The 26030-nt window shown below is 63.7% G+C and overlaps 1 protein-coding gene across 1 annotated transcript in view; it reads right to left on the reverse strand.

The window, feature by feature from the left end:
* LOC140249116 (SCO-spondin) overlaps positions 1–25849 on the reverse strand; it is a 35692-nt gene extending 9843 nt beyond the window's left edge. The window contains exons 1-74 of the mRNA XM_072330419.1: positions 25807–25849; positions 25397–25512; positions 25101–25307; positions 24931–25013; positions 24673–24843; positions 24404–24603; positions 24165–24267; positions 23831–23989; positions 23644–23729; positions 23374–23496; positions 23142–23304; positions 22063–22303; positions 21833–21971; positions 21639–21765; positions 21385–21557; positions 21091–21312; positions 20850–21015; positions 19869–20121; positions 19005–19185; positions 18342–18436; positions 18019–18275; positions 17816–17950; positions 17525–17727; positions 17287–17414; positions 17082–17191; positions 16810–16959; positions 16644–16737; positions 16161–16561; positions 15808–16038; positions 15554–15730; positions 15129–15365; positions 14833–14955; positions 14656–14747; positions 14223–14460; positions 13484–13636; positions 13270–13404; positions 12994–13176; positions 12774–12924; positions 12494–12653; positions 12339–12393; positions 12142–12252; positions 11784–12002; positions 11582–11679; positions 11146–11287; positions 10861–11047; positions 10703–10772; positions 10389–10614; positions 10039–10167; positions 9788–9958; positions 8728–8892; positions 8072–8251; positions 7805–7927; positions 7593–7722; positions 7369–7494; positions 7207–7298; positions 6915–7088; positions 6564–6728; positions 6239–6491; positions 6117–6163; positions 5853–6023; positions 5318–5446; positions 4856–5001; positions 4679–4773; positions 4552–4604; positions 3803–3961; positions 3617–3696; positions 3366–3535; positions 3168–3214; positions 2886–3086; positions 2476–2646; positions 2205–2387; positions 1430–1526; positions 1108–1331; positions 476–628 (exon numbers count right to left, since the gene is read on the reverse strand). Coding sequence (XP_072186520.1) covers positions 476–628; positions 1108–1331; positions 1430–1526; positions 2205–2387; positions 2476–2646; positions 2886–3086; positions 3168–3214; positions 3366–3535; positions 3617–3696; positions 3803–3961; positions 4552–4604; positions 4679–4773; positions 4856–5001; positions 5318–5446; positions 5853–6023; positions 6117–6163; positions 6239–6491; positions 6564–6728; positions 6915–7088; positions 7207–7298; positions 7369–7494; positions 7593–7722; positions 7805–7927; positions 8072–8251; positions 8728–8892; positions 9788–9958; positions 10039–10167; positions 10389–10614; positions 10703–10772; positions 10861–11047; positions 11146–11287; positions 11582–11679; positions 11784–12002; positions 12142–12252; positions 12339–12393; positions 12494–12653; positions 12774–12924; positions 12994–13176; positions 13270–13404; positions 13484–13636; positions 14223–14460; positions 14656–14747; positions 14833–14955; positions 15129–15365; positions 15554–15730; positions 15808–16038; positions 16161–16561; positions 16644–16737; positions 16810–16959; positions 17082–17191; positions 17287–17414; positions 17525–17727; positions 17816–17950; positions 18019–18275; positions 18342–18436; positions 19005–19185; positions 19869–20121; positions 20850–21015; positions 21091–21312; positions 21385–21557; positions 21639–21765; positions 21833–21971; positions 22063–22303; positions 23142–23304; positions 23374–23496; positions 23644–23729; positions 23831–23989; positions 24165–24267; positions 24404–24603; positions 24673–24843; positions 24931–25013; positions 25101–25307; positions 25397–25494 — 11290 coding nt within the window. The 5' untranslated portion in view covers positions 25495–25512; positions 25807–25849. The remainder of the gene's footprint in view (positions 1–475; positions 629–1107; positions 1332–1429; positions 1527–2204; positions 2388–2475; positions 2647–2885; positions 3087–3167; positions 3215–3365; positions 3536–3616; positions 3697–3802; positions 3962–4551; positions 4605–4678; positions 4774–4855; positions 5002–5317; positions 5447–5852; positions 6024–6116; positions 6164–6238; positions 6492–6563; positions 6729–6914; positions 7089–7206; positions 7299–7368; positions 7495–7592; positions 7723–7804; positions 7928–8071; positions 8252–8727; positions 8893–9787; positions 9959–10038; positions 10168–10388; positions 10615–10702; positions 10773–10860; positions 11048–11145; positions 11288–11581; positions 11680–11783; positions 12003–12141; positions 12253–12338; positions 12394–12493; positions 12654–12773; positions 12925–12993; positions 13177–13269; positions 13405–13483; positions 13637–14222; positions 14461–14655; positions 14748–14832; positions 14956–15128; positions 15366–15553; positions 15731–15807; positions 16039–16160; positions 16562–16643; positions 16738–16809; positions 16960–17081; positions 17192–17286; positions 17415–17524; positions 17728–17815; positions 17951–18018; positions 18276–18341; positions 18437–19004; positions 19186–19868; positions 20122–20849; positions 21016–21090; positions 21313–21384; positions 21558–21638; positions 21766–21832; positions 21972–22062; positions 22304–23141; positions 23305–23373; positions 23497–23643; positions 23730–23830; positions 23990–24164; positions 24268–24403; positions 24604–24672; positions 24844–24930; positions 25014–25100; positions 25308–25396; positions 25513–25806) is intronic.
* Between the last annotated feature and the right edge of the window lie 181 nt (positions 25850–26030).

Below are 26030 nucleotides of genomic sequence, written 5' to 3' on the forward strand. Positions count from 1 at the left end.
TCCTTCCACCTACTCCCTGCCACCCTGTGCCACCTCATGTCCCCTCAACCACTGTGTGCAATCCTGTGCCACCCCATCCAACCCAGGCACGCTATGCCACCCCATCTGCCCCCTTCCTCCTCAATCCATCCTATAGCATCCTGCACACACCATGCTGCCCCATGCCCCTCCATACATGTGATGCCACTTTATGTAGTCAGTGCCACCCCCAAGGACACCATGCTGTCCCATGCATACTCTCCCAGCCCATGTCCCACCACCCACCTCATGCCACTCCATCCAATCTGTGCCACCCCAAGCACCCTGTGCTACCCATGCCACTCCATCCAATCTGTGCCACCCCAAGCACCCTGTGCTACCCATGTCACTCCATCCAATCTGTGCCACCCAGTGCCCCTCCATGCCACTCCAAGGACCCCACACTACCCCGTGTCCCCCCAAGCTACCTGTGCTACCAATAGGGAGCAACACTCACCCCGACACACGTGGATGTTGCAGGTCTTGCTCTGCAGGGCCAACCCTGGGCATCCCCCATGGGGGGGGCAGTCCCGACGGCGGAGCTGCTCCCCCCCACCGCAGGAGACGCTGCAGGGCCCCCATGGGGACCACTCACCCCACGGCTCCTCCTCTGTGGGACAGGGGAAAGGGTATGGGGGAGACAAGGGACCACAACCCATGTGGCACTGGGGCTGTGGCAGCAGTGGCACCACATGGCACCACATGGCACTGCACTGCTCTGTGCAGGATTGCACTGCTCTGTGCAGGATTGCACTGCACTGCACAGCACCGCACTGCATAGCATTGCATCGTGCCACAGGGTGCCCTGCAGGGATCCCCACTATGCCATCCACAACTGCCCCCCCTTGTGCTACCCCATGGCACCCCGTTCATCCCAGGCACCCTGTGACAGCCCCTTCTACCCCACCCATACCATGAACGCTCTGCATCCCATGTACCCTACATACACCATGCATCCTGGGCCATCCCTTGACACCCCATCCACCCCACATGCCCCATGCATCCCATGCCCCCCACGTACCCTATATACTCCATGCCCACCATACACCCTGTGCTCTCCATGCCCCCCAGCTGCCCCCCAGCTCCCACCTGGGCAGCCCTCAGTGGCAGGGCAGGGTCTCTGGCGCTGGCTGTGCCCAGAGCAGCCCCGACCCCCGAATTGGGGTGTGGGGTTGTTGCACTGGCGGGAGGCAAGCTGGGTGCCGGAGTGGCAGCCTGGGGAGCAGGGGGACCAGGGCCCCCAGGGGCTCCAGCCCCCATCCACACGGCACCCAGGCTCTGCATGGCATTGCAGTGTGCCGGCCTTGCATGTACTGAGGGACAGGGAGCAAGGTGAGGGATGGGCTAAGTGCCATCCCTGTGCACCATGGGGTCCTCTATGGGGGCTGGGTGTGGAGATGGGGGTTCTCACCAGTTCTGGCAGCGTCTCTGCAAGGTCTCACCAGGCTGAAGTTCCTGCATAGGGACAGTCCCATTTTGCTCCCAGATGCTCCCATTCTTGGAGGGTCCTGTGGGGGGCACAGGCACACATCATCTGATGCAAAACAGCATCCTTCACCCCAGCCCCCCTCCTGTGCCCTACCTGTGTCATGGCACAGCCCCTCCCTGCATTCTCTGCCATGGCATTGCATGGTGCATCCCATCCTTGCAACCATGAAGCTCTCTGCATCCCAGCCCTGTCATCCCATTGCATCCTGTATCCCAGTCACTTCACAACACCTCAAGCACCACCCTTGCAAACCTATCACATGCTGTACCCCATTCCCACCCCCCCATGGTATCCTGCACATCATCCTTGCAATTCCATAGCACCTTACATCCCATCTACCGTACCCTACATCCATCTCTGCCCTCCCATAGCACCCTGCACCCTGTCCATGCATGCTGTGTGCAATCCCAACCATCTCCTTGCACCCTGCACCCCTTTCCTGCCATTCCAGGATACCATGCCCCCATCCTTGCAATCCCATGGCACCATACACCCCATCCCTGCATGACGTACCCCATCTTTGCCACCCCACTGCAACCTACATTCCAACTCCACCACCTCATAGCGCTCTTTACTCCATCCCTGCACTCTCATTTCATCCCGTACCCCAAATCTGCACCCCGTACCCCATCCCCACCACCCCACTGCATGCAGCACACCCAGACCATCACCCCGCATGTGTGTCCCCAGCACGCACCCCACACGCAGCGGCAGCGCTCTGGGGGCACGCAGTCACCGTCCTGCAGCAGCTGCCCATGGGGACAGGCGCAGGCGGGCAGGCAGCGGGGGGTGGCCATGCAGGCAGTGTCCTCCCGCAGGTCCTCGCAGGAGTGGGGACACGGCTTTCCGCAGGCGAAGACCACCAGACCACCACCACACTCTGCAGGGAGCAGCGGTGTGTTGGGGGGGATGGGAGGGGTTGGCCATAGTGGTGAGGGGACCGTGAACCCAGGACCCCGCAGCCTCACCTGGGCAGGTGCTGGTGGCCCATGGGCAGGCCCGGCTCTGACGTGCCTCCCCGGCACAGGGTAGCCCCCCGAAGCGGGCAGGGGGGCTGGAGCAGGAGCGGGTGCGCACCGTCTGCCCCCCGCAGCCCCCACAGCCTGACCAGGGCCCCCAGGCACTCCAGGCCCCATCCTCTGTGAGGGGAGAGAGGTGGGCACTGAGCATGGGACATCTGCAGCATGGCCCCCCCAGGACCCCACCTCAGCACTTCAGCAACCCCAGAATGGCACTTGTGGACACCAAGCATGGGGCAGCCCCAGCACGGCCCTCCCACCATAGAACTTACAGGCACTGACATCGGGCAGACCCTGTGGGCACTGAGCATGGGACACCCACAGTTCAGCATCCCCAGACCCCTTTTCCCAGCACCCACCAGGGCAGGGTGGCACAGAGGGACACTCCTGGCGCTGCAGCTGCATCCCGGTGTCCCCGTGCCCCTCCTGCCCCCCGGGACAGCCCGGCCCCCCCTGCTGTGGTGCAGGGCAGGAGCAGACACGGTGCCGCATGGCAGCCTCATCCCCGCAGCTCCTCGAGCATGGCGTCCATGGGGACCACTCGCACCAGGCACCGGGCACTGCGGATGGGGTGGGGGCAGTTGGCAGCATCTCTTTGCACAGTGACACTACGTTCCCTCTATGGGGACCCCCGCACTCACCAGGGCAGGGCAGCCCAGTGCACAGCAGTCTCCCCTGGGTGCAGGTGCTGCGGGCAGAGAGCAATGAGAGGCAGGGATGGGGATGGGGTTATGGAATAGGGATGAGATGGAAATGGGGTTGTGGATGGGATGGCCACAGGAATGACAATGGGGATGAGGTGGATGCTATCCCTGCTGCCCTCACCCCACCCCACTCACCAGTTGTTGCAGCCATCACCACGTGGCACTCTCTGCCCCGGCTGGTGCCGCTGCCCGCTGTGTGTGTCCAGGCAGGTGCAGTTCTCTGGGGCCACACACGCCGTGCCTGCTGCATCCAGCAGCGTGCCGTTGGTGCAGTAACAGCCGGGCTGGCATTGCCACGTGCAGTGCTGCCATGGGGACACAGCCCTGGTGAGCTCCAGGGACATGATGAGGGGATGGGATGGGGACAACCAGGGGTCACCACTCACCGAGATGTCATCGCAGGAGCGGGGACAGGGGGGCCCGCAGTGGCTGAACACTGATCCTGGCACTGCGGCACAGTCGGGAGCTGTGGAGGAACAGGCCATCAGCACAGGATGGCCCCCCATCCCCATCCCCACCCCCACCCCCATCCCCACCACCTCCTGTCCCCACTCCCAGCTCTGAGCACTCACGGTGGCAGGGCTGCTGGGCGCAGGGACGCTCCTGAAGCTGTGGCTCTGCGCAGGGCACCCCGGGATGTGCAGAGCAGAAGCGGTACCGGCGCTGGTAGCCCGGCCCACAGGAGGCCGAGCACTCACTCCAGGGGGTCCAGGGGGTCCAGGGCCCATCCACTGCCCCAGGCATGAGGTGTCAGCATGAGCCCACCCACAGCATCAGCTCGGGGATAGATGGGGTGACTGGGAGATTGCTTCAGGGCAGGTCCCCTCGTTTTGGAGCAGATTTATCACTTTTGGGGCAGACCCTTCCCCCTGGGGGCAGATCTCCCCCATCCGGGGTCAGTTTCTCCCTTTTTGGGTACATCTCTCCCTTTCAGAGCAGGTCCCCCATTTTGGGGTGCACCAATCCATTTTGGAGCACATCACTCCCCTCTGAGGCACATCCCTCCATCTGTGGAGCATTCCTTTGGGCAGGTTTGCACCATTTTGGGGTAAATCTTTCCCTTTTGGGGAATGTTCCTCACTCTGGGGAAGGCCCCTCCATTTTGAGGCAGGTCTTCCCCCAGTTTTGTTGCAGACTCCCTCCCTTTAGGGCCAGGTTCCCAGGCAAAAAGGTCCATGAGGGATGCCCCCATTCCTATTGACACAACCCAGCCATGGCCACGTGGGGCCACGTATGGCAGCAGGAGGGGACCCGCAGTGCCACCAGATCTGGGGTTGGCACTGTCCCTGCAGCATGGGGCTGGCGGGGATCTCACCCTCACCATCACTGCAGTCCTCCTGAGAGCAGTTGGTGACCCGACCAGAGATGCAGGAGCTGGGGACAGAGGGCAGTGGTTGGCGGGAGGGCCAGCAGTATCCAGACCCACCCCCCCCCAGATGGGCACTGACCACTTGTGGCAGCCCTGTGGCACGACATCCCCAGGCAGATACAGGACACCATCCACGGCACAGGGACACGCCGCCTCAGCCACACACTCATTGTTCTGCAGGGACACGGCGATGTGCTGCTGTTTGGGGGTGCCTGCACAGAGCCCCCCCCCTCCCCACACCCTCATCCCCACTCACCAGGAGCAGCATCCCTGGGGGACAGTAGCAGCCAGGGTTGCAGCCTTCATCAGCCAGGGGGGCTGCACTCAGCTCTGCGCATGAGGCTGGGCCCTGGGAGCACGCCTGCCACTGCTTGCCGGGAGGGCAGACCCCCGGCTCCTTGCCTGGAGAGGGAACACAACTGAGCACCCCCAGCTGGGTCACCATGCTTGGTGGCAGCGATATGCAGCTATCTGCCCACTGGGCGACCCCAGTGTGGGGCATTACGAGGTGGGTGGACACAGCTGTGAGCCCCCACCATGTGCATGGGGCACTGGAACAGCCTGGGGATGGCACAGCAGGGGTCACAGGGATGAAAACCGTGGAGGGTGGGGACAGAGACTGCTGGGAAAGGGGCTGCTGGAAGGGACAGACAGAGGGATGGATGGACAGAGGGGTGGAGGGAAGGATAGATGGACAGACAGACAGATGGGAGCTCACCAGGGCAGGGTGTGGGGTTGCAGGTGCTGAACTCGAGGCTGTGCAGGGGGGGACCGTCCCGTGTGCGGTTCCTGTAGCCACCCCCGCAGGGCACAGAGCACCCCGACCACGGACCCCATGGTGCCATGGCTGCTGTGCACACAGCGATTTTGGGTGCTGTCTGGCTCTGCAACCACCCCCTATAACCACCCAGGATACCCAACCCAGGGGCACCCCCACACCATGGACAGCCATCCAGGGGGTGTCCTCCCCAGGGACAGCCAGTGCAGGGACACCCACCCCATGGGCACCCACCCCATGAGACACCCACCTGCAGACCTTCCCCAAGAACAGTCCATGGCACCCACCCTTTGGCACCTCCCCTAGGGACACCCACCCCAAGGCACCCACCCCTTGGCACCCTCCCTAGGGATGCCTACCCCATGACACCCACTCAGTGACACTCTCTCCAGGGACACCCCCCCCAACAGCACCCTCCCTAAGGACACCCGTCCCTGGGACCCTCCCCAGTGTCCCTGGGATGGGGACCGCTCACCACGGCAGGGCTGCAGGCTGCAGAACTCCACCTCCATGCTGGGTCCCTGGCAAGGTGGATCCCCAATGGCCAGGGGGGGCACAATGGGCACCCGGTACCGCCGCCTCATCCCCACATCACAGCTGTGGCTGCAGCTGCTCCAGGCAGTCCAGTTGCTCCAGGTGCAGGGCACTGGTGAGACATGGGGACTCACTACACCCAGCCCCCCTGGCACCAGGAGGTGCTGGGACCCCCCCTATCCCCATAGCTGCCACTCAGTGCTACCTGGGCAGGTTTCTGTGCTGCACACCATCTGCCCGGCCACACAGGTGCTGTGGGAAGGGGTGGTAAGCAAGGGGTGAAGGTGGGGTGAACCCCCCAGATCCCATCCCCAGTGCACCCCGCACCAGTTGTTGCAAGTATCGAGCACAGTGATGTCCCCGGGCTGGTACAGGTGGCCGCGGTGGTAGCAGAGGCAGTAGCTGGGTGGCACACAGGTCCCATTCTGCAGCAGGAGCCCAGCAGGGCAGTGGCAACCAGGCTGGCATTGTGCAGTGCACGCCACACCAGCACCCAGGTCCTGGCAGATCCGTGGGCATTGCCCTGCTCCATGCTGGCACTCTTCTGCCGTGAGGTACTGCATGGTGTCAGGGCACTGCGCTGCAAGGGACAATGGGTGCAGGGCTGGTGTCAGTGCTGGTGCTGCAATCCCACGTCCCATGTGGCACTCACCTCTGCAGGGCTGGGTGTTGCAGTCGCGGGTCTGGAGGTGGGGTCCTGTGCACTCAGCACCACCAAAAGCTGGGGGGGTGCAGGTTCTGCTGCGTGTCTGAACACCGGCATCGCAGGGAGCAGAGCACTCAGACCAGGCAGACCAAGGCATCCAGACACCTGCCACTGCAGGGAGATGGGTTGGGACTACACCTCGCCATGAACCCTGCCTCACCATGGGCACCCACCACTTCATGGGCACCCCCTCTGCCTCGAGGCACCCCCTCACCTCACACCCCACAAACCCCCATAACAGGGTCTCAGTGATGGGTTGTGCTCCCCCATACCCACAGCCCCCCAGGTAGCACCCACCCGGGCAGGGAGCTGTATCACAGGGCTCCTCCTGCACCCCCAGCCCTGGGCAGGTCCCCATCCCCTCGCAGTGCCGGAAGCGGAGCCGCTGGCCACGCCGGTCCACGTGGTGGAAGCAGCTCTGGGAACAGGGGGACCATGGAGTCCAGGAGCTCCAACCGCTGCTTGGCTCAGCTGGGACAGATGGACACACGGTGCTGGAGCAGCCACTGCAGGCACCAGGCACCCCCAGGGCAGTGGGTGAGGAGGGGGCAGCAAAAGTCCCGTCCGCAGGGTGGTGGCATGCACGTACCGGTGGCACAGGGTGTGTGGCACACACGCACTTCCCGGGTGTCCCCATCACATGGGGCTCCACCATTGGCTGCTGCAGGGTTGGACGGGGACCTGTGGGGACAGTGCTACCTTGTACCACATCCCCACTCAGCACCATGTGGTCTGGTCCCCAGACCCACACCTGAACCTCTCCTGCATGCCCACACCGCAGCTGCGGTCACAGAGGGCCCACGGTGACCAGGCAGACCAGGCGCAGGCGATGGGACAGGCCATGTCCTCGCATGTCACCACTCCGTCCTGGCACACGCTGGGGAAAGGAGCTGGGTTCAGCCATGGGGACAGGGAGAAGTGCCCGGGGTGGCCCCGGCTGCAGGCAGTGCACAGGGACACGGCGTCACCGCTCACCATTGGCTGCAGCCATCCCTCGAGAAGACTTGGCTGGGCAGCCAGCGCTGCTGGCCCTGGTGACAGTGGCACTGGCTGGCATTGACACAGGTGCTGTCCTGCAGGAAGAGCCCCGGCGGGCACCGGCAGCCTGCCCAGCAGCATGGCATCAGCTCCGGCACCAACAGCAGCACCCAGCCCCCACCCTGCGCTGTGCCCACCCTGTCACTCACCCTCCTGGCAGGGGCTCTGGCAGCTGCTGGTGGCACTCAGGTCCCCGCAGACTTGGGGACAGGGTGGCACCAGGCCCCGCGCACAGTCCCCATCCTGCACCAACACCATCCCAGGGCCGCACTCTGTGGGAGCAGAGCTGGGCTGCTATGGGGGACAGGAAGCTCCCCCATGTCACCCTGGTGCCACAAGTGACCCCACAATGCCGTGTCCCCATCCCATCACACCCACCCCTCCATGCCCCCAGTCCGGTGTCCCCGCTGCCATACCTTGGGTGTCCCCACAGGGCTGCAGGTTGCAGGACTGGCTCTGCAGGTCCTCCCCAACACAGGGCTGGCCGCCGTTCTTGGGTGGGGGGTCGGAGCAGCTCCGGGTGCGGGTCCTCATGCCCCCCCCGCACTCAGCATCACAGGAAGACCACACACCCCAGGCTGCCCAGGCGCCAGGCACTGGGGGGCAGTGGAACAGGGGCAGTGTAGGCACCCGCTGTCCCCTGCCCCTGTGGCCCTGCTTGGCCCTACTCCCTCTCAGCTGGGCCACGCTGTTCTGGTGCAGACTGGGGACCCCACACAATCCCCCCTTACAGCCCTCCATTCCACTCTGCAGTTGCAGGGATGTCTGTGTCAATGGGCCCAGCGTGCAGGGATGTGTCACCCATCATGCTGTGCTACTGTGTTGTGACACCATACCCCACCACCGTGTCCTGTCACCATATCCCATCACCATGAGCTGTCACCATACCCTGCTATCCTGCCCCACCACTGAGCCCCACCACCACACACCACCACCATGCCCTGTCACTGTGCTGTCATTGTGCCCCACCACTACTCAATTACACCATTCTGTGCCGTACTCTGCAATGATATCCACTCCCCAAGCCATCCCATTACAAACACTGCCATGGTGTGGGGCCCGGGTCCAGTACCTGGGCAGGCACGCAGGAAGCAGGAGCGGGTATCAAGGCGGGGGGTTTGGCAGGTTCCCCCAGGCAGGGCACCCCGCAGCAGGACCCGCTGGCGGGACGTCACCCCCAGCCCACAGGAGCGGCTGCACTGGCTCCAGGCACCCCACGGGGACAGGATGCAGTCAACTGGCAGGGATGGAGCAGGGTGAGGGCTGCCCTGGGGCCTTCCCATGCTCAGAGTTGTCCCCTTTGGAAAGGCCCACTGGGATGGAGTCTCTGCTCAGCCCCTCCTGGTGCCCCCCAGCCCTGATGTCACCAGCCCCAGTGGCACCAGCCCTGGCACTCCCAACAACTGTCCCCTAGTTTCCCACTGGGGCAGAGGGCTGGAGCTGGCCAACACAGGATGCTTGGTGATGAAAGGATGCTCTTTCCCCATCTCCATGCCCTTCCCTCTCCACATTCCTATCCCCACCCCTGTCCCTCATCCCTTCTGCATTCCTGTCACCATCCCCATTCCCATCACAGCTGCATTCCAGCCCCCGACACCATCCCCATTCCATTCAGTTCCCTTCACTATTAACACCTTCATCCCCACCATTCCAATTCTATTCCCATCCCCTCTCCAACCCACCCCCATTCCATTCCCATTCCCATTTCCATGCCCATACCATCCTATCCCACCCCATCTCCACCCCAATCTTATCTCTCCATCCCGCCCCCACCACCATCCCAATCTCTCTCCCATCCCATCCCCATCCCAATCTTATCTCCATCTCCATCCCTATCCCATTCCATCGCATCCCATACCAGCCCCTCCCCATCTCGATCTCAAACCCTCCCCAGCCCTTTGTCATCTCCATCCCCATCCTATCCCCATCTCCATGCCCATCCCTATGCCCACCTCATCCCCATCCCATTTCTATCCCTATCCCCATCCCCACCCCCATCTCATTCTCACTCCATTCCTATTCCATCCCTGGCCCCATCACATCTTCTCTCCATTCCATCCCCATCCAATCCCCATCCCATCCCCATCCTAAGCCCATCCCCATCCCATCCCTACCCCATTCCCCCCACACACCGCAGCCGCTCTCATCGGAGCCATCAGCACAGTCACGGTTCAGGTCACAGCGCTTCTCTAGGACCAGGCACTCACCGGTGCCACAGGAGAACTGCTTGGGGGAGCAGGTGGGTGGGGGAATGCTGGGCCAGGACAGGGCTGACAGGGTGCTGCTGTAGGTTGGGAGGGCTCCTGTGGGACAGGACCTTGTGTTGAGCTGGAGCTCAGCAGCCCCAGGCTCTGTGGGGGCAGAGGGGTCCTGGGGAGCTCACCACAGTGCGCCTCATCAGATCCATCCAGGCAGTCCTGCTGCCCATCACAGACAATGCCTGCATCCACACAGCCCAAGGCATCACAAAGGAACTGGTCTGGGGGGCACAGGAGCCGGGGCAGAGGCAGCTCTGGTGGAAAACAAGGGCTGTGGTGTGAGCTGGTGGGACAGGTGGGACCCCTGGGCCATCACCACCCGCCTCACAGCACACCCAGCCAGCAACAAGCTGTGCGCCATCCCCACATCACCCTGGGTACGTTCATATTCCCACCCCTGTGGTGCCAGGTGCTGGGGAGGTCATGCCCCCGCTCTGACCCCATGCAGGGCTGGTGTCAGGTCACGTGTCCTTACCAGCAGATGTTGGAGTGGGGACCCCAGTGGGGGGCACGGGCAGAGCAGGTGGCCCCGTTACAGGGTATGACACTGTCACCGCTGCCATGCCTGGGGAGGGAGGGCCAGCAGAAGGTGGCTCCCTGGGGGTGATGGTGGCGGTGGGAACACCTGGCAGCCTGGTGGTGGATGGCACAGCAGGGCTGGTGGAGCCAACAGTGAGCCATGCGCTCGTCCCTGCTGGTACCTGCACACGGGGAGATGGGTGTCACCAAAGCTGCTCTGTGTGCCACATGGCTCCTGCCCCCCTCTTATCCCCAGGTCCCATGACTCACCACTGCTGGGGGGGCCACAGGTGGCTCTGCAGTCAGCCCCAGGATGCCAGCACTGCCAGGGGTTGTGAGGCTGGAAGATACAGAGCCAGGAGGTGAGGGGCTGTGTGCCCCAAACGTGACATCCCTGGGGCACCCCCAGCCCCCACCAGTGTCAGTACCTGGCAGGGTGGGTGGGCAGCTTGGTGCTGCTGGGGGGCTCACAGCCGGCCTCGTCAGCACCACCGGGGCAGTCAATGACACCGTTGCACCTCTGGGATGCCGTGACACAGCTGACCCCACACCAAAATTCCCCCATGCCACAGGATGCTGGTGTCACCGCTGTCATCTCTGCCAGGTCCAGCGGCACTTTGGGGAGAGGGAGAGGTGGGCAGGGAGAAAAGGTCCTGGGGGAGAACCCCTACAGCACAGCACAGCACAGCACAGCACAGCACAGTGCAGGGTACCTGTTGGGCAGCCCAGCAGCTCGGCCCGCAGGAAGATGGCATTATGGAAGCGCAGAGGGAGGATGCGGACGTAGCGTGCCTGCACCGTGCGGCCCAGCGGCTGCATCACTGGCGTGGTGGCATCCCAGTTGCCCTGGAAGAGCTGTAGGAGGGCAGCGGTGAGTGTGAAGGGGTGCACACCTGGGCACATACCTGTGCACACACCCGTGTACACATCCATGCATACACCTGTGCACAAATCCATGTGCGCCAGCACACCTGCACCCAGCCACACACGCAGGGAAGGGGATGTGGGGTCATCACATTACTGGCTGCAAAGGGACACTTGGTGGCACTTTGGGACAGCCCTGTGCAGCCCCTCTCCCCCTCCACACACACATGCAAGTGCCCATGGCACAAGCAGCACCTTGGGCTCCAGCAAGCTGCTGGCAGAGACCTGTTGGTAGTCGTGCCAGCGGTTCCCATCAGTGCTGAACTGCAGCTGGAAGGCAGTGATGAAGGCATCCCCAGCCCCGGCTCCCTGCACCACCACCCCTGTCGGGGGAGATGTGGCATGTATTGGCACACAGCTGCCTGCTCTGGCACCAGCACCAGTGCAGTGCCTGTTGTGGTAGTGCCACATGGCACACAGCACCCACCGGTGAGGTTGGTGGTCTGCAGCAGATCCAGCTGCAGGAAAGGTGGCTGGGAAGGCAGCCCAGGGGGGGTGTCAGCTGGGGGGGCCCAGCCCTGCAGCTCCAGCCCCGGGGAGATGTGGTGCAGGCGGGCGGCATGAGCTGGGTGCTGCTGCTGCTCGGCTGAGGCAGTGAAGCTGCTATCGGGCAGGGAGGTGATACCCAGGGGGCTGTAGCAGGGGTCTGTGGGCAGAAGGGGTGGGTTTGGAGGCATGGAGCTGGCCCTTTCTTCCCGCAGTTAGGGCATGACCCCACAGGGTCCCATCCCCAAGAGAGGGAGAAGTTGTGGGGACACAGCACACTGTGAGCAGAGCTCTCATACCGCCCGGGGGAGGCAGCGGGAATGTGGGCAATGGGCTGCCAGGGGGCTCTCCTGGGATGGTGCTGGGGGGCTCCACTGTCAGTGCCGTGGGAACAGCTGTCACATTGTCACCTGCAGTGGGGAAAACCTCTGTGCAGCACCCAGGTGCCAGCAGGCACCCAACGGGGCTGTGCCCCCCACACCCCAACCAGGCTTACCTATCTGTGCACAGAAGCAGCAGGAATCCCCCTTTCCCTCCACCAGCACCTGGCCCTGAGTAAAGAGAAGGCCCTGTCACCACCTGAGCACGGCAGTGGCACTGCCACATCCCACCTTGTGAATGGAGAGTTCAGTGCAGCCTCCGGCTCCTCACCTGTGGGCAGCCCACAGTGCTGTGGGCACAGTATGGTGAGCATTGCACCTTGGGGCCAGGCAGGCACTGGCAGACATGGCAGGGTCCCCAGCGCCAGCGGTCCCCCTGCACACGGTTCCGGCCCTGGTGCTCACACTCCTGGCATGGCTCTGTCTGGCACCTGTGATAAGAGACATCAGCAGGGACTCAGCATGTGGTGTGTGGCACACTGAACATGGCATCTGGCACACATCAGATGGCACACAGCACGTGGCACGTGGCACACGACGGGCAGCCTCACCTGCGTGCCTTGCGATAGATGCCGCGGCACTGCCGGTTGGTGCCATGCTTGCCGGGGTGGCTGGGGCTGCGGAAGGACCACTGGATGCTCTGCACGCCGCAGGGCCCCAGGCATTCACCCCAGGGGGACCAGGCGGACCAGCTGCAGCTCACTGTGGGCACAAATGTGATGAGAGCGGCCCCGGCACTGTGCCAGCAGGTGGCACAGGGGCAGGACGCACCAGAGCAGGCAGGGTTGTGGCGGCAGCGCCGGGGCTGCCCATCCAGACAGGTGCAGAGACGGCAGTTGAGCTTCATGTGCTGCCCTGGCCAGTAGTGCAGCCCATCCACCTCGCAGCGACACTCCCGTGGGCGCACGCAGCCACGCTCACCATCCAGCACCAGCCCCTCTGCACACCAGCACCCTGCGGGCACCGCCGAGACCCCCGAGCCCAGTGGGTTGTGGGCATGTAGGGGATGGGACGCATAGCAGGGACAATGACAGCACATGGCCTCACCTGGGGTGCACTGCTCCTGGCGGCACGGTGCGCGGCTGGCAAGGTCGGCACAGGATGCAGGGCACGGGGTGCAGGGCTGGGGCTGCAGCCCCCCGGGACAGGAGGCAGGGGGGCACCCATCCTGCTGGCACATGCCTGGGGCACAGGGGAGGAGTCAGGGCTGTGTGAGCCCCTGACCATGGGAGTGGGGGGTCTCAGGGTGGGGGTCACCCACTGATCTCCAGCGTGGTGTGGGCCGTGGCAGGCAGTGCGGCGCAGGGCTGGCCGCCGTCCCGGGGGGGCTGGCAGTGCCGCTGCCGTACCACCACCCCCTCACAGCCCTGTGTGCAGTTGGACCACGTTGTCCACTCACTCCAGGCACCATCCACTGCAGGCAAAGGGAGAAGTGAGGCCCAGGGCACAACCAGACCTGCCCTGATGTGAGGACCCCAATTCCCACACAAATCCTTGCTTTGGGAACTCCTCCTGCTCCCCCAGGCAGCCTTGGCAGTGAGATTTCCCCCTGGGCACTCCAAGCAGCCCACAAACTCCACAGGCAGCCCAGGTCATTTGACCCCCATCAGTTCCCCATAGCAGCCCCAGCCATGGGAATTCCCAAACTCCCCAGGCAGATTTGGTGGTAAGAGATCTTCCCCAATTCCCAGGGCAGCGTCAGCCTTGGGAACTACGCCCAGATCCCACAAATAGACCTAGTGGTGGGAACCCCCTCTGCATCCAGAAGCTCTGGCCATGGGAGTCCCCAAACCCACTGGTTTCTCCAGGCATGGGAATATCCACATCTCCCAGGAACTCCCAGCAATAGGAATCCCCAAACCCACTGGGCACCCCCTGCCATAGAAATCCCTAAATCTCCCAAGAACTCAGCTCAGGGAACACCAGGACTCTGGACATCCCCAGTCCTGGGACTCCCTGAATCCCACATGCAGCCCCATCCAAGCCCCATGCCTACTCACCAGGGCAGGCAGTGCTGAAGCAGGGCCTTGCCTGTGTGGCCTCACCATGGCACCAGCGCAGCACACCTGGGGCTCTCTGGCTGCACTCCCGTGCCCGCAGCTGCTGGCCAAGGCCACAAGAGTGGCTGCAGATCCCCCAGGGTGCCCAGGGGCCCCAGTGCCCGCAGTCCCACTCATCTGAGGGCAGCCAGCCTGAGGTCACATCCCCGTCCCTGCAGTCGGGCTGTCCATTGCACACCTGTGGCACAGAGCAACGCTGAGCCTCCAGCAGGCAGAGTGTTGGGGAACACTGCAGGGACCTCAACATGGCACCCAGACAGGAGTGTGGGCATCCCTGTGGTCCCCATCCCATGACATCAATGGTGTCCCACCTTACGGCATTGCTGGGGTCCCCATCCCATGGAATCACTGAATCCCCATCCTGTGCCCATACCTGCTTGAAGGTGATGCACTTGCCATCCCCACAGCTGTACTCAGCGCAGGGACCCATTGTCTGGTTCTTCTTACCAGTGGGGACATAGCCTTCTGCATCAGAAACAGGGGAGCCATGAGCACCCACAGGGGTCCCCCAGCCCCACTGCTCCCTGTCACCTCCATGCTTCCCCCTCACCGCAGGCCAGCTCATCCTCGCCCTGGGGGCAGTCGAATGCCCCATCGCACACCCTGGTTGCATTCACACACACACGGTTGTTGCAGATGAAATGCCCTGGGCATGGTGGGATCTGTGTAGAGCCTGCAGTGGGGACAGTGTCCCATCAGGTCTGACACCATGAGAAGGATCCCGGGAATGATGTGGGACACCAAGTGGGGAGCGCAGCCTTGCTGAACCCCCCTCCAAGGGCCCTGCTCCCTAGAGAGCATCCCGGGGCTGGGGACAGGGACACGAGGGGACACGCGGCGCCTCACCACAGTTGTCATCACTTTCATCGGAGTGGTCGGGGCAGTGGGGGATGCCATCACAGAGGTGCTCGTAGTGGATGCAGTGGGCACCCAGGGCACAGGGGAAGTGTCCCAGCGGGCAGCTCTGGTTGCAGCCCCGCTCGTCGCTGCCATCGGGGCAGTCAGCCTCGCTGTCACACACCCAGCCCCGTGGCACACACTGCCCACTCTGGCATGGGAACTCATAGGGTCCACACGCGGGTGCTGGGGAAGGTGTCACCATGGGGTGATGCAGTGAGCAGGATCCCCGCGCATGGTCCCCATGTGTCTCCCCCCTTCCCTACAGAACCCCACCAGGGGTAGGGGGAGCTCAGGCCTTTCCAGCAAAGAGTAAAGTGTTCCCACTGACAGCACTGGGATATGGGGAGAGCAGGGGACACCTGTGCCCTCACCTGCTGTGCTGTTAGCGGGCAGGTGGGTAGGTGCAGGGAGCGCCCAGGACACCATGCAGCGCACAGAGCTCTCATCCCATCCATCTCTGCAGTCCCAGATGCCATCACAGATCTTCACCTGGCTGACACATGAACCATCGGGGCAGGGGAGCTGTCCTGGGGCACAGGTGATGCGGTCTGTGGAGAAGGGGACAGTCCCAGGTCGATGTCACCAGGCGCTGAGCCCCGTGCCCGTCACAGCCGCAGCCCCTCACCTGGGCAGAACGCCTCGTCGGTGCCATCCCTGCAGTCCCGCTTCCCATCACAGAGGGCAGCCGGGGGCAGGCACAGTGCATCGGGGCACTGGAAGTGGCCGGCCAGGCAGACGCAGCCCCGCTCATCGCTGAAGTCCCCGCAGTCGTCGTGTCCATTGCAGCGGTGTGGGTAAGGCACGCAGCGTCCCGCTGCACAATGGAACTCACCTGCACTGCAGCTCGGGCTGCAGCCTGATGGGACAGCGGTCAGAGCCCACCGTGGGCACAGCCCCAGGGATGGGAAGGCACAGAGCCGTCCACAAACTACCCTTGGTGCTTTACTGCCCACAGCCGGTGCCACTGGGACCACTTACCTGCCTCGTCTGAGTCATCGGCAAAGCCACAGTCCAGCTCCCCATTGCAGACATGTTCCCGTGGGACGCAGCGGCCGCTGGCGCAGCGGAACTCCGGGGGGGCACAGGGGGGTGGTGGGCAGCCGCGCTCATCAGAGCCATCCCGGCAGTCGGACAAACCATCACAGCGGGCACCCCAGGGCACGCACTGCCCGTCAGCGCAGCGGTGCTGGTGCGGGGCACAGTGCAGGGCACAGACCTCATCCGAGCCATCCCCACAATCGTCCTCGTTGTCACAGAGCCACGCGCCCGGAACGCAGCGCCCACCAGAGCGGCACGGGAACTCTGAGTCCAGGCAGCGGGGCTGTGCTGGGCAGGGCTCTGCTGTAGGTGTGCATTGCCACAGCCCTGTGGTGCACGTGCTGCGGGGCAGCTGCAGTTAGAATGGGCTGCAGATGGGGTGTGGGATGGGCAGGGGTGTGGAACAGGCACCGCCGTGCTCACCAGTTCCTGCAGCCCTGCTGCACCACGGCGCTGTCTGGGAAGGCGATGCCCTGCCAGAAGCACGGGCACTCGGCGGGGTCAATACAGCCACCCTCTGCCAGTGGGGAGGGATGGAGGAGTCAGAAACGGTGGCAAGGGGAAGCCCTCCCGGCAGCTCTCTGCTCACCGTGCAGCACCTTCCCCTCGGGGCAGAAGCAGCCCTCCAGGCAGGACATGGTTTCACAGTGTTCAGGCAGCTCCAGGCCCAAGTTCTGGCAGGTTTGGGGGCAGGGGGGTCCGCAGGCGCTATACTCCTGGCCTCCATCGCACTGCATGGCTGCAGAGGCACAGGGCAGAATTGAGGTCACATTGTCCCATCCCAGACCTCATCATGGACCCCATTCCAGACCCCATCCCAGAACCCCCAGCACAACCCAGGCGTTGTGGATGAGGACTCACGGCACAGGTCCTGGCTCCTCCAGCGGATGTGGATGCCCCGCTGGCTGCACTCCTCCGCATAGGTGGCAATGGCTGTGCACAGACACTCGCAGTCCCCCCCAGAGTCACAGCTGCAGGCAGGGCACGGCAGGATGATGTTCAGGACAGGGACAGGTGGGGGGATCGGGGACCCCCACCCTGAGGTGGTTGCAGCCCCAGCACATACCCGCAGGCGTCAAAGATGCACCAGTCATAGAAGCGCTGGCACGGCACCGCGTCGTGGCAAGGCACAAAGAGCTGCTGTGTCAGGATGCTGCAGCGCTTGCGGGCCCACGTTGCCCGGTGTGGGTTCTCCTGGTGGGAAGTTGTCACCGTCACCATCGGAAGCCCCCCTGCATTACTCCATGCTGTTGTACCCGCAGCAGCCAGCCCCGTGGGTCCCCCTGCGCGGTGCCCATCCGTACGGTGCAGGGGTGTTGAGCGGCCGCGCCGTCCACCTCAGGGCAGAGCAGGCTGACTCTCCAAGAGTTGCCGAAGAGCTCGGCGGTGGGTTCCAGCACACCCTGCTGGCTGGACAGGTCGTTCTCGGCGTCACGGTCGAAGTTCCCGCAGAGCCCCACCACGCGGCCCCGGTGCTGCGGCTGCAGCCGGACGTACACCCGTGTGCCTGCGTGGCACCGGTGCCGGGTGAGCCGGATGCCGTCCCCACGCTGGGTGCCGCATCCCCACGTGTCTGTCACATCCCCAGGGCTCACCTCCGTCCCACAGCACCGCCAGCCCCAGGCGGGACAGCAGCAGCAGGAAGATGCCGGCGCGCTGCAGCGTCAGCCCGTTCCCGCTGTACACTTTGGGGGGACGCACCGAGACCCCATTCACCGTCACATCCCTTCCTGCGGGCAGTGGGACCGTGAGCGCTCCCCCCTTTTGCCCCTGTCCCCTCATTGCCCCGTGCCCTCACCCCGCAGCATGTGCACCACGGTGTTGCCCAGCTCCACCACCACCGACTTGGTGCAGGTGATCCCGCTGGTGCCGCAGGGGACGTTCTCGGCGGTGACGGTGAAGAGCCCGTTGGCCTCACGCACCAGCACGTATTCGCAGTCCCCCAGGAAGGAGAAGGCCCTCCCGTCGAAGGTGATGTAGTGGGGGTCCCCCGTGGCCACGCAAGTCCCCGCGCAGTCCTCGCTGCTGCACTGCCAGCGCTGCTGGTGGCACACGCTGCAGGATGGGGCTGAGCACCGGGGCTGTACCAGCCCTGCCCTGCCCGTGTGTGCTGAGGCTCACCAGGTGTTGCAGTCCCTGACGATGGTGTCGTTGGGCTGGTACAGCCGCCCGTTGTGCTGGCAGGGACACTCCTCTGGGGGCACGCAGCGCTCATCCTGCACACATCAGACCCGTGTGAGCCCCAGGGTGATGCGTGGGGATGTCAGGGCACCAGCAGATGGGCTGGGAAGCTGCCTGGCTCCCAGCACACCCAGGCCCTTCTCCAGCCCAATATCCCAGTGCCCAAGAACCCCCACACCCAGTTCCCAGTGCCCCACATTCAATATCCTGCATCCCCTACATCCCCCTCCCCAGTGCACCATTTCCACCTGATCCACCTCCCAGGAATCCCACATCCCAGATGACCCCATTCCCTAAACCTAGCTCCCCAAGGCTCCACACCCCCAACTCCGTTGTACTTTAAGTCCCCTACACAGCTGTGTCCCATACTCTCCACAATCCAGTACTCCACAGCCCTCTGGCTCAGCTTCCTGTAGCCCCACATTCAGCTCCCCAGTGCTTCCCAGCCCCTGGCCCAGTGTTCCAGTTCCCCAAGTCCCCTCCACCCTACTCCTTAAGGCTTCAGAGCCCCCTGGCCCAGCTCTCCAACACCCAGATTCCCCCAACCCTTCTTCCAAACACGTGCCCAGGCAAGGATGGAGCAGCAGAGCTGGGGGAACCCACCAGGAAGACAGTGCCTGGGGGGCAGATGCAGCCATCAGCGATCCCCGTGCACGTTCCATTGGGCTCAGCGCTGTCACAGGTGCGCAAGCAGGACCCAAAAACATAGACCAGGTCCCCAGGGCAGAAGGCAGCATCAGGGCAGGGGGCATCAGTGCAGCTCCAGGTGCCCACAGTGCAGACACTGGGGATGGATAAGGGGGGCTGTGATGAGGGCTGGCACATCAGTGCAAGGCATTGGCTTTGGGGAGCGTGGAGTGGGATGAGTGGGAGTAGAATGCTTGGAGTAGGATGAAATGGAATGGCAAGGGACAGTTGGAATGGACTGGATGGGATGGGATGGGATGGGTAGGATGGGATGGGATGGGATGGGATGGGTAGGGTGGGTGAGACAAATGAGGTGGGACAAATGGGATGAATGAGATCCTCCCAGCCAGCCCCATGCATCCCCAGCACTCCTAGGACCCCCTGAGATGCTGTCTCTATGGAGCGGGGGGCCTCCAGCAGCACCCAGATCCTTCCCCAGCTATGCCCTGGAGGGCAACTGGACCACAGAGCTCAGTACCCACCACTGTCTTAGCCCCCAGTCCCACCAGAGGGATGGTGACAGCATCTTCAGAGGTGGCACCGTCGCCATGTGGCACAGACATTCAATGAAACCCACCTATCCTGCAGTGCCATCACAAACAGGCCATAGGGTGATTTCATCAGGCGTCTCCTGCCACCACCCCGCACCTCCGGCAGCATCCTGGCCCACCTGGCCCCACAGCCACCTCCTGCAGCAGCCCATCACCCTCAGACCAGGAGGTTCAGCTGGGAAGATCCCTGCCCCACCAGCCCCAAGACGTAGAGCCCCACAGCACGCACCAGGCGTTGCAGCCCTGCCGGATCTTGCTGCCTGCTGGGTAGAGCTCGCCGCTGTGCTGGCAGGGACAGATGCCTGGTGGGACACACTGCCCACCATCATCCAGCACCAGCCCCGTGGGGCAGTTACAGCCCGAGATGCAGATGTTGTCAAGGCTGGGGCAGGAACTGGGCCCATCCAGGCGCAGGTCGGCGCAGGTCCTGCCACAGGGGTTGCTGCACTCCTGGTACACCTGACCCCCGCTGCACTGAGTGCCTGCAGGGATGGACACGGCGCAGGGACCAACAGCAGTCACCCTGCACAGCCCTGCACCCCAGTGCCTGGCCCTATCCGTCACATCCATCCTGTTCTGTCCCATGCCCCTCAGCACATCCCTCCCATCCCATCCCATCCCATCCCATCCCATCCCATCCCATCCCATCCCATCCCATCCCATCCCATCCCATCCCATCCCATCCCATCCCATCCCATCCATCCCCTCCTGCCCTGCTCCTCCCATCACAGCCATTCCATCTCATCTCATCCCATCCATCCTGTCCAACCCATCTCATTTAATCTATTCGATCCCATCTTCACCTATTCCATTCTGTTTTATCCTGTTCCATCCATCCTATCCATCTCACCCATCCCACCCCATCCCACCCTATCCATCTCATCAATTCCATCCTGTCTCATCCCACCCCATTCATTCTGTCTTATCCCATCCTTCAGCATCCTGGTCCATCTCGCCCCACCTCACCTGTCACACCCGATCCCATCCATTTTGACATATCTTATCCTGTCCCATTATGTTTCATCTATTCCATTCCCCTCTTTAGTCTCATCCTGCATAATCCTATTTTATCCATCCTGTGTCATCCCACCCCATCCCATCCAATCTCATCTATCCAGGCCATCTCGTCCCATCTCATCTCATCCCATCCCATTCATCTTGTCCCAACCCATTCTTTCCTCACACCCCACCCCATCCCCATGCTCCGCACCACAGAAGCTCTCGTTCCTCCAGCTCAGGGCTGCTCCCTCCTGGGCACACTCCCGGGCGTAGGCAGCCAGCGCAGGGCACAGGCAGTGCTTTCCAGCTGGGCAGGCACAGACATCATAGAGGCAGAGCTGATGGAATGGCTCCAGGTCCACGAGGTGGTGGCAGGGCTGCGGACAGGAGGGGACGTGCAGAGCAGAGCAGCGCACACCGCAGTGCTGGCACACCGTGGGGCCGCTCAGCACCTGGAAGGATGCACCGTGCAGGATGGCACAGGCGGTAGCAGCGAGTTCCCTTTGCGGGGCATAGATGCTGCAGGGCTCGAAGGGGACGGGGCTGAGCGCGGGGCAGTCGGTGGACAGCCGGTACTTGTTGGCGAAGGCGGTGACACCGACTTCCACGTCGCCCGCCGGTGTGGCAAAGTCATCCTGCTGGTCCCAGTTGTAGGTCCCACAAAGACCGCGGACCTGCGGCACGGGGACGGTGTTGGGGCACGGCGCAGCGAAGGGGCAGGGCGTGGGGAACCGGGAGGGGCTCACCTTGTTGGCGAAGGCGGGCTGCAGGGTGATGTATGCTGCGGGGGTCTCCAATCCCCACAGCAGGTGGGCCCCAAAGGTCTGGAGCAGCAGGAAGGAGGAGGAGGCTCGGCGTACAGTCAGCGCAGCACTGGCAAAGGGCAGCGGGACCACGCGCCCATCCACCACCACCTCTCCTGTGCGGGGTGCGGGAAAGAGTATAAGGGTAGTGTGGACCTTGTTAGGTGCCTTCCACCCTCGCCCAAACTGGGGGTCACCTGTGCTGTGCAGCCGGGCTGAGGCCCCCGGCACAGTGATGGAGAGCGCCCGGAGGCAGCTGAGGGGCTGGCGGTCACCACACGCCTCCTGCTCCGCCGTGATCCGCAGCGTTCCCTCCACAAAGTCCTGTGGGCAGGGAGCACCCTGAGCTCCGGATACCCCCACCCCAGCCCCCAGCCCGGCACCCCCATACCTGCACCAGGATGTACTCGCAAGCACCAGGGAAGGAGAAGCGTCGGTGGTCGAAGGTGATGTAGTGCAGATCCCCCAGCACCGCGCACTCCGCCGCGCACCGGTCCTGGCTGCAGAGCCAGCGGCCCCCCCGGCATGTGCTGTGGGGACGGGGACAGTGCAGGGGGTGCTCAGCTCCAACACGGGGGTCTCTCCTGCCGCAGTGTTCTCCCCTCTCCCCCCAGCACTCACCACCGGTTGCAGTGCTGGCGGATGCTCTGCCCCGGGGCGTACACACGGCCGCGGTGCAGGCAGGGGCAGGCGCTCGGTGGGACGCAGGCCGCCCCGTCCAGGAGGAGCCCCGGGGTGCACTCACAGCCGCTGGCGCAGTCGTCCCGGCAGTGCCCCTCCTCGGCAGCGCCGGCAGCCACGCAGCTGGCGGGGCAGGAGGACACGCAGTCCGAGTAGCGCCGCCCATGGCCGCACTGCCGCTCTGCAGGGTGCCGGGGCTCAGCTCTGCTGCTCAGCACGGCACACAGAATGCCACCGTGTGCCACTGCAGCTGGCTCACTGCATCCCTCCATGATGCACGGCATCCATCCCAACACATCCCCACGTGTTGCACCGCATTCCACCACCTCCGTCCTGCTGTGTCCCAAGTCTGACCCATCACATCCCGCTGTGTCCATCCCACCACGTCCCAAACCTTTCTGACCATATCCTGCCATGTTCCATTGCATCCATCCCACCACAGCCCACTGTGTCCCATTGCACCCCACCACATCCATCCCACCGTGTCCCAAATCCATCCCACCAAATCCCGCTGGGCCCATCCTAAACATCCAAAATCTATCCCACTGTATCCCACTATATCTCACCACATCCATCCCATGCTATCCAGCCACATCCACCCAACAGCATTCCATCCCATCACATCCCAAATCTGTGCCATCACATCCCCCCACATCCATCCCCCCGTGACCCAAATCTGCCCCACAACTTCCAGTCAACTGCATCCCACCACCCCCATCCCAGCACATCCCCCCCATGTCCCACCACAATCCACTGGAGTGCACACAAGTGCCGTTGGTGAGCCACTGGGGTGCACACATGAGCCATTGGGTGCATGCAAAAGCAATTAGTGTGTATGTAAAAGCCATTGGGGCACACACTGGGGTACCCACAAGAGCCATTGGAATGAGCTCAAGAGCCCTTAGGTGTGCACACACCCCATAGGGGTGCACATTCAACCCATTAGGGGTTCCCACAGATGAGCCATTGGGGACAGAGCCCCAATGGGGTGGGAGGCAGCCCAGCCCCACAGCCCATACCGCAGAGGCCCGGCCGGCGCCACTCAATGTAGGCTTTCCGCTGGGCACAGTCCCGCACGTAGGCAGCCAATGTGTCGCAGACAGCGGGGGGTGGTGAGGGCCCCGTGCTCCCCTCCCTGCAGTGCAGCTCCAGGCAGGCCTCATAAAAGCCACGGGGGTCGACCTGGTGTGGGATGGGCCATCAGGGCATGGGGGTCCACGTGCCCCAGCCCCACAGAGCTGCAGGACTCACCACTCCGTGGCACTGGCGGAAGGGGTCGGTGAGCAGCACCCCACACACGGCCTCGGCTGCCTGCTGTGCTGCGCTGCCCATGGCACAGCTGGGACCGGGCTCCACAGCATCACTGCAGGAGAGCTGTGCCAGGATGGGATCAGATCAGAGACACCCCACTGCTGTAGGGCTGTGCTGGGAGCGAGGTGGGAACATGGCCCCAAGGGAGCCCCACAAGATGTTGGGATGGTCCCCATCTCAGCCCTGTCTGTGCTCTGCCTGGCCCCATACCTCAGGGTCAGCACCCGGGATCCTCCAGGAGTTCCCAAAGCTGGCAGCCAATGAAGCAACATCCCCTTCAGCCCGTAGGAAGTCATCTGCAGGCAAGGTGGGATTGGGGACATGGCACGCACCCTCAGCACAGCCACCCCGTGTTCCCCATCAGCCAACAGCGGTGCTGTGACACACGGCTTGTTACCAGTTGGGTCGTCATTGTAGGGGCCACAGAGCCCCTGTGTGCTGCCCCGCAGCTCCGCGCTGACCGTCACGTAGATGGTCCCACGCCCGTCCAACTTGAGGCGCACTCCCAGCCCACTCTCCACAGCCACAAAGTCCCCGAGCCAGGTGACACTGATCCCTGCAGGGGCACAACCAGGGCACTCAGCAGGGCACAGAGATGGGGAGGGGAATGGTGGGGGCTGAGGCTGGTTCTGTCTCCTTGTGCCACCCTGTGTGGTGAACCACCGGGTCCCCAGCAGCAATGGCACGTGGGAATGGGAGCACACAGCCGCCCCCGAGCCCTCAGTCCTCACCACTGAGCAGCTGTGGCTGCCCCTCCGGCACCGCCACGCCATTCACAGAGATGTTGCGTCCCCGTGCCACCACTGTGTCCAGCCCCAACGTCACGTGCAGCACCTGTGGGACAGTGCAGTGAGCGGGGACTGGGTGAGCAGACACACTGTGGGGACAGCCCTGAAAGTCCCAGAGCAATGAGCCACAGGGTAACCCAGCCACCCTGGCACAACCTCATCCCCTCGGGGGTGGTGGGTACCGGTGGGTTTCCTGTGGTGATGCTGACAGCCCAGGTGCCGTCGGTGGAGGTGGCCAGGCTGTAGGCACACTCGCCCTGGAAGCCAAAGTGCCGTCCATCGAAGCTGCGGTACTGGGATCCGGCCCATGAGATGCAGCTGGCAGTGGGACCGCGGTGCCGGGTGGCAGGACCCCGCGGTGCCGTGGGCAGGGGTACATCACCTGCAGCAGGAGGTGAGTGCTGCTCAGCGGGCACCCACTGACACCCCCCGCCACATGCCCTGCACCCACCGGTGAGGGGCTGCCGGCTGCAGGTGAAGCAGAGCGCGGAGGAGCCGTTCCTCCAGCTGTGCCCCCAGGGCTGGCGGCAGCACTCGGCCATGCTCATGGCAGACAGGTTGTGGGCACCCAGCGCGTCCTGGCACTGCCAGCCGACATGGCATTGTCCCAGAGAGCCCTCCGCTGCGGCACAGGAGTGCAGCTCAGTACTGTGGTGCTCCCCAGCACACACTGCATCACCACAGTGTCACCGCATCCCCCAGTCTTTACCTTCTGTGCAGTGTGGCCCACTCCAGCCGGCGCAGCAGGCGCGCACCGTGCGGTTCCTCACCACCAGCTGCGTCTCCGGGGGTCTGCAGAGCAGGCACGGCCTCGGCATCAGGCGGAGGGCACAGTGATGCGTGTGCCTCCCACCCACTGATGTCACCCCTTGCACTCACCTGTAGATGTAGCACATGGCAGGCCCAGGATGGGTGCTGGCTGGGGGCACACCACGCTCCCCCCCGTACACCTGGCGCATGCGGTTGAGGTCAATGCGCCAACCTGCCAGGCTGTACTGGTACATGCTGGGGCACGGCACCACGTCCTCACGCCGGGGCACCATCACCTCCTCCTCTGTCACCTGCTCTGTCTGCTCACACCACCTCCTGCAGCGACACCCACCACCCAACCCGCGTCACCGGGACCCTCGGTGCACCCATCCTGGTGTGGGGACCCGCAGGGCTGCATCACTCACCCTCTGGCAGCCTCAGTCACCACCCAGAGCAGCACCATGGCCACGATGCCCACACCCACGGGGGGCCCATTCCACTGCCGCCACAGCGTCCTCACCATCGCTCACCACTTCCCAGCCTCCAGAGAAGGAGATTTGGTGGCAGTGTTAATAGAGAATCCACAGCACCCAGGGACAGCCCCACTGTCAGCCCCAGCCCCACACCTCCATGTCATGCAGGGACCCTTCTTGGGGCCCCCGCAGCTCTGGGTGTCCCCAGCTCAGGGCGCACACTGGGGTGGGCACAGCAGGGATGGGGATGTGGTCCCAGTGCCCATAGCTTTGCCCATGGGACAGCCCTTGCCCGGTGGGACCATGTCAGGGCTGGAGCTCAGGGGGTGCAGTGCCCGATGTCCCCACTCCCAGCCCCTCACCTGGGGTCAGCCAGACCCACAGCGCTCTGTCCTCTGTCTTCAGACCTCTCCAATCCCCAAGGCCATCCCTACGAATGGCTTTTTATGGGGTGGTTCTGTCCGACTTGGGCCAGCTGTGGGACTGCTGATTGGTCCCAGCTGCTCGCCAGCAGGACACCCCGCAGCCCCTGGGAAGCTGAGCGCCGTTTCCAGGGCACAGTGCTCTGGATTGGTGCTCCTGCTGG

Source organism: Excalfactoria chinensis, chromosome 2, assembly GCF_039878825.1.
Source record: "Excalfactoria chinensis isolate bCotChi1 chromosome 2, bCotChi1.hap2, whole genome shotgun sequence".
In the NCBI taxonomy this organism is placed as follows: Eukaryota; Metazoa; Chordata; class Aves; order Galliformes; family Phasianidae; genus Excalfactoria; species Excalfactoria chinensis.